General features: G+C 39.9%; 1 protein-coding gene across 6 annotated transcripts in view; it reads left to right on the top strand.

Moving 5' to 3' along the window:
* Positions 1–15,809, top strand: part of diaph2 (diaphanous-related formin 2) — a 307,464-nt gene that overhangs the window by 163,872 nt on the left and 127,783 nt on the right. For all 6 annotated transcript variants that reach the window (XM_088384971.1, XM_088384965.1, XM_088384980.1 and 3 more), the window contains 2 exons: positions 5,199–5,300; positions 7,205–7,299. In XM_088384971.1, the coding sequence (XP_088241097.1) occupies positions 5,199–5,300; positions 7,205–7,299 (197 nt within the window). The remainder of the gene's footprint in view (positions 1–5,198; positions 5,301–7,204; positions 7,300–15,809) is intronic.

Raw genomic sequence — 15,809 nt, 5'->3', positions numbered from 1 at the left:
TATGTAGCTCATGAAACAACATTGAAGATGGGCTGACGACCAAACGCTGAATTGCATTTTAGGTACCATTATTTTACCATCCTTTTGCTTTTAAACATGGTACTTCAAGCAGTAAATTATCATGTTTCAATTTATCTGAAAATACAATGTGTGTGCAATTATTTCACCAAGCTGTGATTCCTTTCATGATTTCGGCATCATGATTTACACCCTGCATCCATTAAGTTTAAAAATACAGATTGTCAATTATTAATCATGCCTTGACTGTGTTGAGAAAGTTTTGTGGTTTGGGAAGTTTTTCGTTTTTATTTTGCTTAAACCTGCAAATGTGTAATACTTAAACAAGGCTATTTTTATACAGTATATAAAAATCTATAGAAGGCTCTAGTTTTCACTATTTGTGAGCCTCTGTGCTTAGCGTATTCAGATCAGTTATAGGTGAAAATATTAAACACATTCACACACGCACTCTGAACTTGACATCTTGAATCAGCTTTTCCTTTTAGGCTTTTTCACCTAATAGCAACTGTGGTTGTGTACGTGTAATCTATCCATCTGTCCGAGGAATAGCCTTAGCGTTAAAGCTCTCTTCGTCATCCCCTCCTGGTGATATGAACCTTGCACCAATATTGTCTACCAAAAGCTTAACAGACACCGGCGGCAGCCTTTAGTTCCAGTGAGCGAGCTCCTTTCCCAGCAGAGCTCAAGAGCACTCGGGTCGCAGTGCGATGCCTTGGCAGAAGCGGACAGCGCTTCCTTCCAAATGATTGGCTGCCCGGATCAATCCATTCGCTGCCCTGGGAGCACGTCTAATTTGAGAGGAAGAGTCAGAGCCTTCCCACACTCCCCTGCCGCTGACTGACAGCACACAAGTGCCGTGTATGGATGCAGGGCAGATTAAAATACACTTGTTAAAAGCTGCAGGTCACTGACAGTGTTCAGGGTTATTGATTCGAGAGATTGTTTTATTTGCCTGACATTGTTGTGCGTTTCTCCTTACACTTCATTTTCTCACTTTTGAATAAATAAGTTTTCTCTGTGTCAATTCAGATTTTATTACCTTGAGGATATCGTAAAAACATGGATACAAATGAGTTATATGAAAATCTCCTCAGGAATGTCTGTTGACCTCCAAATTCAAGATTCAAGATTCAACCTTTTCCAAAGCAATTCCTGCCATCGGTAGTTATGGCAATATAATGCAGATTCATTATATTGTGATTGATACATATGGTCAAATTGTGGTCATTACCAAAGCAAAATTATAATAATAACTTTACAGGCAGTGTGTTACGTCACATTCTACTATTCTGTACGATTATTAAAACAACCTAATCACTGCCGCCTCAATAAAGGTATTAAACACTCTTGATAAATGCCAGATGAGGTGAACATGAAGCAATTGTATAGCCATTGCTTACAATATAAATGCATAAATAACAAACAGAACCAGATTCAAACACCTTGGAATCTACTGCATGTAGCTAAAATTGTCTAGCTCAAGCTCATCTGAATGTTTGTATTCAACCTTAAGTATGTTTTTGGGACTGTCAATGGTTGTTATCATTACCACTTGTCTCTTTGAAATCCCAGTTAAAACCAAACATGATGATGATTTCAAAGTTGATAGTTGTTCCACTCCACTGTGTGCATCATTTTGTTTACCTTGAGTGATCGCATCTTTGAGATTCTCTGTTTACAAAAGTCCAAGGAGCGGTTTAATTCCTAAAGAGGCTCTAGGAAAATTGGGGAATATGTTTTTCCCATATCATGTCACTCATATTTATATGTTGTACCACAATTTGACAGGCAGTTTGACGGACTGAAACTACATAAACATACTTTTGACTCATTGACATAATAACACAATTTTTTTTTGATTGTGGCCGTAGTCTCATGAAAGACCCAAATCAAATCCCAATGGGGTTCTGTTGGACTTAGATGCAGTGATTGGGGGGCCATTTGGGTAAAATTACCCCCTTGATGTGTTGAAGCAAGCTGTCTGGGGTAATGTTAGGTATGTCGAGCCTTATTCAGACCAGATGTCCGAGGAGTTGTCATGCTAAAAATCCACCCTTGGGATCTTTTGTTCAGACACTCGATGGACCTGAGGCTCTTCCGTCTCTCTCTATTAGTCCAAGGAACAACACATGACATCAGCTATGGGAAATTGGACTGCATTCACGCTGTGACACTACCCACACCATGGCAACTTATGTGGAGTTTAGAACATTCAAATAGTGATTATCCAGAAGGTCTAGAACAACTGAACCACATGCAAGTGAGCACTTTGGCACAAGAGGTGATGAAAAACTCTCTGTAAGGAAGAAACCTGAAAGAAAAAAATGTGACAGTGGTAAATGGCCATATGTCTTGTTCAGACAAATCTAGTAAACTGATTTTAATTATATTCACAATGTGGTCAAATGTGATCAGAACGATCATCGTTCCTTTGATTTTGCACTGGTCCTCAGTCCAGAATTGTTTATCATCCTTGTCAGTATAAATATAGTACATGGCTGCCTACTACATATGCTATGCAAACTAAACAATGTTATAGAAACTATTATCCCAGACAGCTAAATCGAAGTTTGCAATTATATTCCAAAAACCATATTGCCAGTCTGTGTTACTTTGCCTTTAAATATGTTTAAGGTCTGTCATCTCTTGAGTTGATTCCAAGGGCCATGGTATCAGTGGCGTTTGGAAGTGTACATGTGGTGCTATTTATCTTGGTACCTTGTGTTTTACTGGACGTCTTATGGGAGATGCTGCATGGAAGGCGACCGGTCGGCTGAATGTGGGCCAGCAGAACATGTTGAACGTTTGAATGCGGGAGAACACTTGTAATCGCTAAATGTCCAGAGGGAAAACCTCAGTCCAAGACCCACAAGGCATAACGTGCATGCCAATTGATCCTGAATAAGCCAAATGTGTTTTTGCTGCCGTATTCATTTATTTTCCCAACATAATCCTTGTTAATTTGGTGACTATATTTTGGCATGGGGGACATTTCTACCTCCCCTCAGCTAATAAGAACTGTGACAGTTTACAATTCCAGTAACTAGATAATTTTCCTTAGGTGCTTGTTTGGCGTTACTTTTGATCATTCTGTTTCACATGAACATTTGAACACACACAAAGCAAGAAGAAAAAAAGAAATTTATTAAAGCATTTTTTTCTTTATCGCAAATGTGCATGGCCAATAAAAAAATAATTAAGAATTACTGCCTCGAGGCCCAAATTTTGACCATAAATTAGCTCTGCTGAGCTCTGTGAGACTGCTTGATTAAGTCCTATTAATACACCATATTTTACATGATTAAAAACGCCTTATCTTTTTGCACACAAAATTGTTAATACATACCTTACTTGCGGTAGTAATGCTCAAATGAAATCATCCCATGCTGTTTATCCGATCAAGAGGAGAATGTGCCTTTTTGAGTCAGTAAAATATTGTGCACATCACAAATCACCCTTTGCTACACTATTGCTTTATGGATAATTTTAGGGATTATTTTGCCCAAATATAAATCTGTGCAAGTGGGAATGGCTTTGTTGTCGCAGTATTATATTCGAGCCACTCGGCAACTTGTCCAACACGTTCAGATATTGGCAATGACGGTGGTCAGATGTTACTGGTCATCACTCTGTGACAGGTTAAGCTCGCTGGCAGAATAATAATTGGGCGGGTGTACATATTTTGGCCAAAATACAAAAAGTTTTGTGAAATATTCAAATTATTTCTGATTATTTACAAATGTGTTTTGGGAATACCGTGTATAAAATATCCATGCTATATAAGCCCTAAACGAGTGTGGAAATGTAACTAGCCAGCAGACCGAGGATCATGATTGAGTGCGTACATTACTGAAAGAAACATATATTCAGGCGAGATGCACAATGTACCCTAATCCTGAATTTTTAGGGGCACTAGCAGAACATTTGGGGGTGCACATTCTAAGTTATACTTATATAGTATGAATGTAAAGTCATTGTTTAGCGTCAGTGCAAATATTATCCGCAATACGTTGTCACGATTTGTCTGATCTAACAAACTACAATTATTTAAGAGAAAGTAAGCACTATCGCTGTTGTTTATTGTCTACCATAGTTATGTGGATTCAGCCCAAGACCTTTCTCTCTTCACATATTTGCCAATCACAGTGGTCATTTGCCATCTCACTCTCACACGCATAAGGCCGCCTTCCTCTACATTTGTGTTGGTGTCCTGTCATCTTCTTTTGGAGTTCATGTTGGTCAGTAAAGCAGCTGATTTGTGCATAATGACCAACAACTGAGCTGAATGTCCTGAGTGTCATTTTGTCAACAAAAATAAATCTAAGTAATGCACTGGTTGCACGTGCGTGAGCCAATGAAAACCTTTCTCACACTAAAATTTTATAGGCACAATGTGACCATTTAGGCGCTGTTGATAACGATACCATATATTTTATTACAATAAGTGCTAACCACTTATGAAGTTGTTTCGTATAATACATTTGGTTTGACAACCATTTCAATGATAAACGGAGTACTTCAGTGGCCTACAATAACGTCAAGCACTCATTTTCGAGAGCAAAATATGACCTGCTGGTAATTTTGTATGAGGCACACTCTTACACACGTAATAGCACAAGTGCGTGCCTTTTGGCACTACTGATTTGTGTAAATGTTCCCCTCCCACATGTCACGTGTTGACAGTGAGGCATCGGAGCGAGGCAGGTGCCGTCAGCACTGCTTCATCTGGCTGCCCAGGAGATGCTTCCTCTTTGATTGTTTCTTCAAACATAAGATGCTTGGCGCTCGGGGAACATGTTGTTTGCGCTTGATTTCTTGGGAGCCTCCTCCTGAGAGACCCTTCCGCTTCCTTCTAAGCAGTTGTTAGGATTATCAACAAAATATGCTGCCAGTCCCACAAGCTGATGCAGAAGAGCCCTCTTTTGGGATTACATTGTGCTTCTGTCACTTTTTCATTCTTCCACTATATGTCTATAAAAGTCTTGCTTCCAAAATATATTTAAATTTAATTTGAATGTAATTAACATTATAAATATTGCTTTGAAGCATTTTAATCTTCATTGGCAGCGCCATGCTTGCTCACTCATACTCTTGGAGAGCGGAAATGCAATTGGCCTTGAATTGTGGCCTGGTACTTTCTGGAAATACTAATGCAATACCCGCCCCCTTCTCAATAGTGAGGAAAGATCCCAAAGACGAGACTGACGACAGAATGACACAGTTTAAGAAGAAAGCAAAAGAGCTTCGCATTTTGGACCCCAAGACCGCACAGAATCTATGTAAGTATATGTCCATGTTTTCAACCATCATCTTTAATGTTGTTTTTCATTTTGATTTTTTTTTCTGCATCCATGAACACCTCAGATCAAATCCTGGCAAACAGGGCTCACGACCGATGGTGTTTTTACTCTGCCCTTTAGGATCTTGTTTCTTGGCAGTTGTTAACAGTCACCTCAAGCATTTATGGATTGTGCGCACTATCCGTCGTTTAGCATCTGGGAAATAGATTCTTAACATAAGTGTGCCCTCAGGCTACATGTTAGCAATTTAAATCGCTGGGGGCCTAAATTGTTGGGTTAATGGTGTATTTCCTCCACACCCTGTGGGTACTCGTTTATATTACTGTGGAAAGAAGCAATTTTATGCATATGTAGAACACTACAAAAATACACACGCCACCTTATGTCCTTATTTTTGCAGTACATTTTGTTGTCCCTTCCAACTTATGAAACCATTTGGCAAATTATCAGGCTCTGATGAAGACACGCAAACTAGACATATGTTCATAGCATATGGACAAAACAGGTGTCATGCATTCGCGGCTGCGACAATGCTCTGTTTTGCCAATACCATCGCTCATTGAAATGTGAAGCAACAAGAGGTTTGGACCCCTCTAATGACAGTTGGCTTTGCGATTTGCCATGTGAAATTAAAGCTTGTTTGGCATACGGAACATGGGGTCCTTTAATGAAGCCCCCTCAACCAGCCATTTAAATGTTTAAGGACTACATGTTCTAGTTGAAGTGACAGTGATTGCAATAGCCAGCAGTCCATAATTAATGCCACAGTTGTCAATGCCACTAGGGTACAATTTGACTAGAACTAATGCGTTGTGTTCTACCTGGCATCACAAACAGCAGTGATAGTGTAGAAGCAGCTGAACCAAAATGGCATCTTTTAATTGATGTTACCCAGGATGAATACAGTAGGTAACTTGGAATCACCTGTAACTCTCACACTTACGGTGGGAATCACATTTAAAGAGAGGAAAACACCTAGTGGGTGGCATATTTCTACAAATGATGGCCCAGGGTATTTAATTACTTAAACACAGGTGAATAAAGGCGCCTTAAAGAGGGATTTTTCAAAAGCGAAGCGTTATCTGTCAAATGCACTATGAGAGGAAATGGTCGTACCTGGAGAAAACCCACACAAGCATGGGAGGGAACATGCAAACTCCACACGGGAAGGCCCAGAGCCGGAATCAAACCCGCAAGCTGTGAACTGTAGATGTGGAACATGTGGACGTGCTAACATGTGCACCACGGTATCACCCACTTACTATAAAAATATGATAAGTATTAAAACGACTATCATAATTATTAAAACTAATTTGATATAAGTGTCACTAAAATACGAATTATGGTTTCAGAATACATGCAATAGCTCGTCTATATTGTCTTTCAGCTCCTGTCACTTTTCTGAGCAGACAAATGATTTTTTTCCCAATCCCTAATTCTTTACAGTTAAAACGTCTTTCAGACTTGTCGCTCGCTCTCATTTAACTCTGAACTAAACTTCAGCCTTACAGATGCCATGACAGCTCTATGGGTGATCTTTGTTTTGTCAACCACCACGCATGTTAATTTCAGGCATAGTGATGTAATAATAATAATGATTATAATAATAATATCGATTGCAATCGAACAGTAATATCGATTGCCAAAAGGAAAGTGTTTATTCGAGGTCTGGTTGTTATTAACCCAAACACACACACACGCACACACGCACTCACACACACAGACACACACAAACATACTCACACGATTCTCAACTGTAATACTTTGTTCTCACGAGTGACATGTTAGCTTTTTTTTTCTTTCTTTTTTCTTTGGGAATACTGACGGTCGAACAGAACAAAAAGGAAATTGCGTTCTCCTCTTCTTTCTTTCCGTCTCAACAGCAATTTTCTTGGGCTCGTTCCGCCTGCCTTATGAAGAGATCCGAGAAATTGTGCTTCAGGTGGACGAGGAACGACTGAGCGAGTCACTCATCCAGGTAAGATAGATATTTCGCAGAGTGTGTCCGTGCTCTCCTTCCAACACATAGACATTTAATTGCTCCTAATTAGGACATTAGTGTGGTCAGGGCAGGCAGGGGAGGAGATGCAGAGCCTCCATGCCCTCCGCCCCCGCTCCACCTGCATGTGAAGAATACAAAACAATATAATTAATTCATATATATTATTATATTTTCCATTTTAGTTGTCTTTTTTTATCATTATTTTGTTTGTTAAATCCAATAATAGATGAATTTTCATATATCCCATTTATTGACACAGGCAGTTATTGATAGGTGACGTACTGTTTTGCTTGGAGTTATTTGAAGCATAATTAAAACATTAAAGTGAATATTTCAAAATGAAGACCAAAATTGCAATACAGGCTACCGGTAATCTTCTGTTCAGATTCATATTTTTATATCTGACTCCAGAGGAGTCCGTTTCTCACCAGTTACGAACCTCACGGCATGCCGTTGCCTTAAAGACAACGTATTATGGGAGTTTTGCGTGTTTTGTTGTTGCTTGGATACAACTAGAGTTGATTGCCACCTATCAAGTGAAATTGCACAACTTTGTTATTGTTGAGCAAAATGTGTCTCTGTTAGCTGCTTTTCCCATCTCTGATCTTGCTTTTGTATTGGGCTCTGTGTCCTCTGCATGTGCCACATGCACAGATCTGTACACTGTTTAGCAAGATTAATTTGGCAATTTAGTTTTGAAGTGCTACATGGCAATCAATGCTTTTGCTTCCATTGTGGCCATTCAGTCTTTTCTTCACCTGGGCTTCTGCTTCCGCAAGCAGTACCTTAGCTTTGTCCCTTTCCAATTTAACGGAAACTGTTGACCTTGTAATAGAGTGTGTGCTGCGAGCAGTGGCACATTTACACGAGAACAGATCAACTACAAAAACAGGCCAAGTTCAGCAAGTGTAAAAATAAAGTGTTTTTATTGATCTGACAAATTTCTGACAAAAGCATGTCATAGACATGTTTTTATGACACTTAAGAGCAGGTCTAAATTAGGAAAATATGAAGTGACCTTTAACTATTTCTATTAAATATGGAACCCCAGATAGTTTAAACAAATGGTGCCTGGTCTCCACGAGCTTGGCGACCCCATTTAAAATGTGCTATGATCTGCGTTTGGCACAAGACGGTCTCCTCATTGTCTGCTGGACCGTGGAGACCCCACATTCATTTTCTCATAATGGATGATGAAGGACAGGGCTTGGCAAAGTCTCCACAACCCCACCCTCTTTTTTTCCGGCCTTTTGTCTTAAAGCATGATTGATGCGCTTGCTAAAGACTACTTCTTTTTGCCCAGTTTTTGCTGTTTTTGGTGTTTCTCAACTCAACACAAGTGTGCATGTGGGGTAAAGGTGCATCATTGTGCACTTCAAACTGTCAATAGGTTTAATAGTAGCCTATCCACCGAGCACCCCTACTGGGTCTTTGTTGAGTTGTGATAACCTTTAATTTGCTGGTAATCGAGCAGAAAATAAAGATTGAACAGTATGAGACTGCTTTGCAGAGGTGAAAGACAATTTAGCTGTTGAACTTTTCCCTACTTTCAGTTATTACGAGGTGGAAAGGTGCCAGATACTCCTCCTGTGCTCCTTCAAATGTTGCCATCTTTAATACCGGTTGCCTACTTTTCTTGAACACTCATTTATGCCAAAAAGAAGAGTCCAAATCAAAACACTCACAAATTGGTTAAAGTTATAATGTAGGTTGCAACAAATCATTTCACAATTATTCACAAAGGATGCAGCATATTCTGTTATTGTTAAAGTATCTGTAATGGTGGAATTGGCTGGATTTTACGGAATTACAAATACACATGGACTCATGGTAAAATCTATGTTTGCATAGTTGTTGACCATTTCATCACTGAATACCAAATCCATTCACATGGTTCATTGACTGTACGTTTCCAAAAAACACATCATAATAGTCAACAAATGTCCAAAGCCCAACTTGATCATAATGGTAAATGGAGTGTACTGATGTAGCGCTTTATCTACACCAGGGGTGTCCAAACTTTTTGCAAGGAGGGCCAGATTTGATAAAGTGAAGGGGCCCGGGGGCCAATACTTTTTTCCGACATTTTTTAACTACAGAAATTTCATGCAAATTCATACTGTTATGAAACAAATTTCATTGTCCCAATTGTCTTTATTTTTTAAATGACAAAATAACCAAATATTAGCCACTCAGGCAGATGTGAACAACTTTAAAAACACAAATTCTGCCTTTCATTCATATCTGAAGAGTCAGATGACATTGAACAAACTATATGAAATAATTTAATTTACAAGAGTTTAAAATTATTTTTGCCTCATGAACATTTTAAACAGGAGTTATAAGTGATGCAAAGTTGTCTGTTATTATTGAAACTTAAAAGAAGTGAATTTTGCTCTTGTCATTCACAATATTCACGTCTACAGGTTCATAACTTCAACAGTATTAACATGGCCACTTCATAATATTTAATATTCAGTAATTTTTACTTTTGATTTACTTTTGACTCACAGCCCCACGTGATGAATCGCTGTTGTGATGCCAGTTCAGCTTGGAGCTGCTTCACTTTATCAGCGCGGTCACTCCCTGTTAGCTTGTCGTATGTGTTAGCATGTTTAGTCTGATGGTGTCTCTTTAGGTTGGATTCCTTAAACAAGGCAACAGTCTCTTTACAAATTAGACAAACACAATTGCCTTGATTTTCAGTGAAGAACTATTGTAATTCCCATTTCTCTTGAAAGCGACGGCCCTCAATGTCAACTTTCCTCGTTTTCTTTGCAGTCGCCATGGCAGAAATGAGTGGAGAGGGCTGGTGCTGCCACCTTTTGGTAATAGGAAAAATTACAGTTTCAAGTTTCATGATTTTTTTTTTTTTTATTCAGTTTGACAGTGCAGGCGGGCCATGAATAATACATTATAAGACTGAAGCTGTGGGCTGTATGAAATATGACCGGGGGCCGGATTTGGCCCGTGGGCCGGACTTTGGACATGCCTGATCTACACCATATCTTGTCTAGAGCCCTTTACGAAGCTTCGTACTCACCTTTCTTTTTTTCCAAAACAACTTGGATTGTAGATATGCAGCTGACGTGAAGCCACGTCAACCTACGTAAAAGGTTATCTTTTTCAATAACTAACTTAAACATCAAGGATCCCTTGCCGTATACTGGCCAATGGCAGAACCCAAGGTGTTTTTTTCCCGCCCATGGTAAAGTTATAAATGCATCCGTGTTCTCTTATGCCTGTTAGCTTGCGCTAAAATAAGATAACCGTCTGGTAAATAATCATCAACTAATCGTCTGGGAAAACCTGACAAAATCACTCATCACCCATCTCTGTTCACTTCAAAACTCTTGCTTGTTATGTTGCGATGAGAGTAACCTCCATCAGCTCTGTGACAAGCTGGCTGGGGAAACTGATTAATGAAAGGAACAGCCAAAATGGAAGGAATCGAGGTAGAGAGGGCTGTTCGTAATGCATCTAAAACTCTGGGACTCAATCTTATTATCCTCCTTCTCTGGCGACATGTCTAATGTAATGATTTGTCAGCAGAATGTGGCAGTGCATTGGCCTTGAAGTACCCCCACAATATGTCACCCTGGCAGAATGGATAGATAGGAGTTGATTGGCTCTCCTTATTCTGCATTAGGGCCCATCAATGCCTCCGAGATGATGTACCCATGCCTGAATGCTGCCAGACAGACTCTCGGGTGCTTGCCATTCATCCAAACTCAATTTGAATGCCTGCAATTCCACATATGCTCCCACCAAACCTCCTTGCCATCCCTCCCCATCCAGCCTGTGTACAAACATATTTACACTACATGCAAATGGAACGAATATGTCAATTATGCCCTCTGCCTTGGGTGCACACGGCCAAATTGTGTCATTTATCACCCAGGCGATAAATATGGGGTAAGGTTCGTGCGTATGGGCAAACTGGCAGACATTTGTGTGCAGTCCCACACACCCCTCATATCTCATTTGCCGACAAGATCTACCGTGTCGGTAGACAGGGTCACCTCTGTGTATCAGGTCAGCTCTATCAAATACACAGCTTACATATATAACATCATACATGGCTAAGTAACGTTAAAGTGGGAAAGGTGTTATCAGTCTGATCGTTTGACACTTATCATTGGTGGAATACCAATCCTATAGTGTTTGTGTTTCAGGGAATTGCTTGAATTGAATGGTCTATCTCTCCCATTGCTTTTATTCATGGGATGGCCATGCCAATGACCTTGCTATCATGTCATTATTTTCTGGACTGCTTCTGGACTGCTTTTTTGCTGAGGTCCCTACCTTTACCTGTTTTTACTAGTGTTATTTTCTTTTTCTCGTGGTGCATAATCCAACATGGTTTCGGTTTTACAGTCAAGTCTCACAACTGACATACTTTCTGACCTTTCAATAATGCACTCAATTTGAATCATGACCAGTCAGTTGAAATCAAGCCTATAAATCAAAGCTTAATCCTCAACTGCTTGTGATCTTTTCGGGAAATCTATCAACTTAGCTTTCTGCATGCATCTTATAAATCAAGCAACAACTTCTGGGGACACTGCATTTCTGTGATCACAGCGTCTCAAAGGTGCTTCATTTCAGACATTTCCGCGTCACATCACTGCTCATCTCAAGACTGACCTCAGCAAGCGAGACCCAGTGCAAAGTCAAATGACAGTGATATGAATCACAGCAACTCAATTTTCAAAGTTATCGCAACATAAATGTTGACACCCGATGCACAAGCAGAAGATCGATACGACTCCATCAACTGCCACACGAGATTGCTTACCTCATGTTTACCCAGACTGGTTGAGCCGGCATGGGGGACTCATCACTGAATGTTTAAGTGCCCTGTTTGGACGTGCATGCGTGGTTGGTGACCTAATCCTTGTCAGTGGATGATGTTGCCCTGGGGGCTTGTTTTGTAGGATATCAGAGTGGGCTCTTAATGTTTAATGTTTGCCATTGTATTTTAAATGGCTCCCACCTCCACATCTCCTTTTGAAAAGTAGAGGCTAATGACTAGCACTACACCACATCTCTAAAAGACTAATCCGGATTTCTGAAGTTTTGTGCAAATTGAAGAGCAGAGAAGCTTCTCACATTTCTTCAATCAATTCTTTCAATCAATAAAACACTTGTTGGCATAGGCGCTAAGACAAATTATTCTTCAGTTGTCATAATAATTAGACAATGGATATCAAAACTCTGCACACCCCTGTTCAATGCTAAATTTTTGAGTGGTAAATCAGTGAGATTGTAGGGTACAGAAACAATTAATGGATTTTAGGGGTTTCAATCACAACCTCCCAAAAATCCACTCATAGCTGGAAAGTTAGAACACCATGAGTTCCAATTGTTACCAGGTAAATTTGACAGATGGTCCACACAACATCTTTTTTTTTCCTCTGCCAGCTAATATGGGATAAGCATAACATGCATTTTGATCATCGTTTTAAAGATTTGCCTTGAAAACGATGGTGTGTGGCGCATTCATTGTTGCTTTCAGCTTTAATTACCTTTTATTAGTATCTTTTTGTTGTGTGTTTGCCTGTAAAAATGTGCAAATCCTATTCCAACGTGTGTTGACAATTGGTATGGGGGTAATAATTTGACAAGCACACAGGGAAATGTGTCACTTAAATGAGACTAGCCTACAGTCTCCAAGGAAACCATCACGGTAAAATCCATCGACAACAGCTGGCTCACAATGCTGCCTGTAAAAAATATTAAGTAGACATTGACATTAATTACATATAAGACATGAAAGCAACCCACTTAGGCCAAATGGAGAGGAAAATAAAAGTTGCAAGACGTTTTACAGTTTTACCTCCTGTGCTACCACCAAAAAGTTCATTCGGCTGACAGCATCCTCTTATTAGCATGTATGAACATGACATTCTGACCACTTGTCATAAATCTCATAGTATGAGGAATGCCCTTTCACTGAGCTCAGTCAAGCGTATTAAAATGATCCTTTGCGTTGTAATTGTGCTAATCCTTGCTTGTCTGAGTTAATCTACTCTTGGGTTAGTAAGATTATAAATGTGTCAAAAATAGAAGACAAACATTCAAAAAAAGGGGGTGGGGCGTGACACAGCATACAGTTCTAACATGCTGGTTGTGTCACAATAATGTCAGTGAAGGCTTGTCAGATTACAGACTCACCTTTCCTCGCTTCACCTTCACCATGGCAACAACCTTTCCCGCCGAGTCTCACCGGAGCCTGTTGCACCAGTCTCACTTGTTGTTATTGTTTATCTCTCTTGTCAATCATTCGGACATCTCTCATCCATATGTATGCCCCCGCCCCATCCAGCTCCGTCCCCCAGGCTCCCTCCCAACCGCCCATCATTATACCTAGTTGCCCATTGGCTTGCAGGCACTGGGCCGTGCCAGATTTTGTTCCCAATTGTAACAGGTGATTGCAGCATCTTGGCATGTCACTGAACGTCACTTGCATGATGTGCAAGTGCACATGTGGGCCATGGCGATAAGTATGGCTGTGCATTGGTCCTGCTGGAGTTCGCCTTGGGTATAATTATGGGTTATATTAGCACAGCATGCTTAACTCGAACAATGCTAATTTGATAATGGGATTTTAAATAGATTGTGCTTATTTGGAAGATAGAGATACATGAGGAGATGAGGAGAAACCTTTTTAAAAATGACATCATATGCAGTGTCCATTAGAGAATGGCAGCCATGGCCCAAAGTCTCTAATGCACTCTTGAGTGATCACACAAACACACGTGATTCTGTGACAGAACAAATTTGGCTTTTGGTCTCAAACTAATGAATTGCTATCACCATTTTGGATGCTTGTGTTTTGCGATTCACTTATTAAATGTTCAGACATTAGCAATATCACACGAGTATGATCAGTCGACGGCAGAGCTCTTCTCAGGCAGAATTGCATAGAGCAATCTCAATTTGATTATCAAACTTTGACACGATGCTCAGCTCACAATAAATAACAGTGTATCTAATTTGTCTCAAGTTGGATATCATCAAAATATGAGCCCTGGCCCAATTCAATGTTTTGTTTGTTAACACTAAGACAGTGGTTAGTATGCTGCTCTTCCAAGCTGGGGGGCCGAGTTCAAACTACTGATTGGTTGTTCTTTGTTCCAGCAATGGCAGGTGTGGCACACACAAGTTTACAATTGACCTGCCCTGACTTTAATGAAAATGATTAATGATGCAAGGATTGGCCGCAAAAAGTCCACTTCATCCATAAAGCTGTTAATGCCACTTTACGTCCAATTCTACCAGTGCAAAGTACCAAAAGAAAGAAACCTGCTGTGTTAAAAAAAATTACCGACCCAGGAAGTTGGGTCAATTATAAGTTGGCTCAGTCGAACTTTTAACCCAAACTGGGTTATTTTCAACCCAGCATTATTAAGGTTGTGGTGATGTATGAGGTAGATGCTCTTCATAACCACAATCTGTATTTTGTCGTGCCAAATTTTAAGGATGAACAGAGCAAGACAAAGGCAAACTAAACATTTGAAATGTTCTTTTCTCTGCAAGTGTTTCAAAGTAACAAGCTTATGGATGTTTGGCACCTCTTCTACTCGCTCTATTATTCGCGTATTGATTCCAAACGGAAGCCTCACCTGATTTGGTGTGCGGTAGGAAGGAAACCTGCTGCTACGTCGCAACAGGGAGACGGCTGTCCCATTTTGTTCCTCATCACAAACCGTTAGCAGAGAACATGTGTGTGTCTTTGTTTCACCAAATGCTGAGGGAGATGAATTAAAAGGAGCGGATCACATCTGTCAAGCACGTGGCAGACACAAAACCTGCTCCTTTCTCCATAGTAGGCACTACATAGACGATAATGGAGAGGCACGCTATCCGCTTTCGACCTCAGTCATTCTCACTCTGGTTTATTCGAGGCAATTCAATGAAGAATGTATTGCTGTAAGAAACGACATATCGATTAAATGGACCTCTGAAAGCATCTCAAAGAACTTTGGGCATTATCATCGTTTCAGTATTATTGCTGGGAATGCTATAAGTAAGTTTGGTAAGCGAGTTGATGTCTTATGGATTTTCATAACGCGCTTGATCCTTTTTTGTCGCTGAAACATTTTATGTGCGTAGCACTACATTGTCACCTGCTGTTTGTGGGTGTTACAATATGTCAGTACAACTGCAGTTTGAAATTCTACTTACGAGCTAATACATTCCTTAAACGCCACTGAGGGCCACACAGGAAAATGGAAGGAAGAAGGTGTCTACTTCAGCTTGTGTTTATCAAATATGTATACTAAAATCAACTCTATATGCGGTTGGGGAAAAGCAAAACTAAATCATAGATTTGTTAGTGTTAATGAAGCAAAAGGTTTTTAGTGTTAGTGAGATCTAAAGTTTCCTCAACATATGTAAATTATGTACATGAATGTATTTACAATTTAAATTATTAAATGATGTGTTACATTTTCATATAGTTGTTGGTCCTAGGATCACAA

The sequence above is a fragment of the Syngnathus floridae genome, chromosome 1 (genome assembly GCF_059516105.1).
Source record: "Syngnathus floridae isolate MCC-2025c chromosome 1, RoL_Sflo_1.0, whole genome shotgun sequence".
Lineage (NCBI taxonomy): Eukaryota > Metazoa > Chordata > Actinopteri > Syngnathiformes > Syngnathidae > Syngnathus > Syngnathus floridae.
This window is presented reverse-complemented; position numbering and strand designations above follow the sequence as displayed.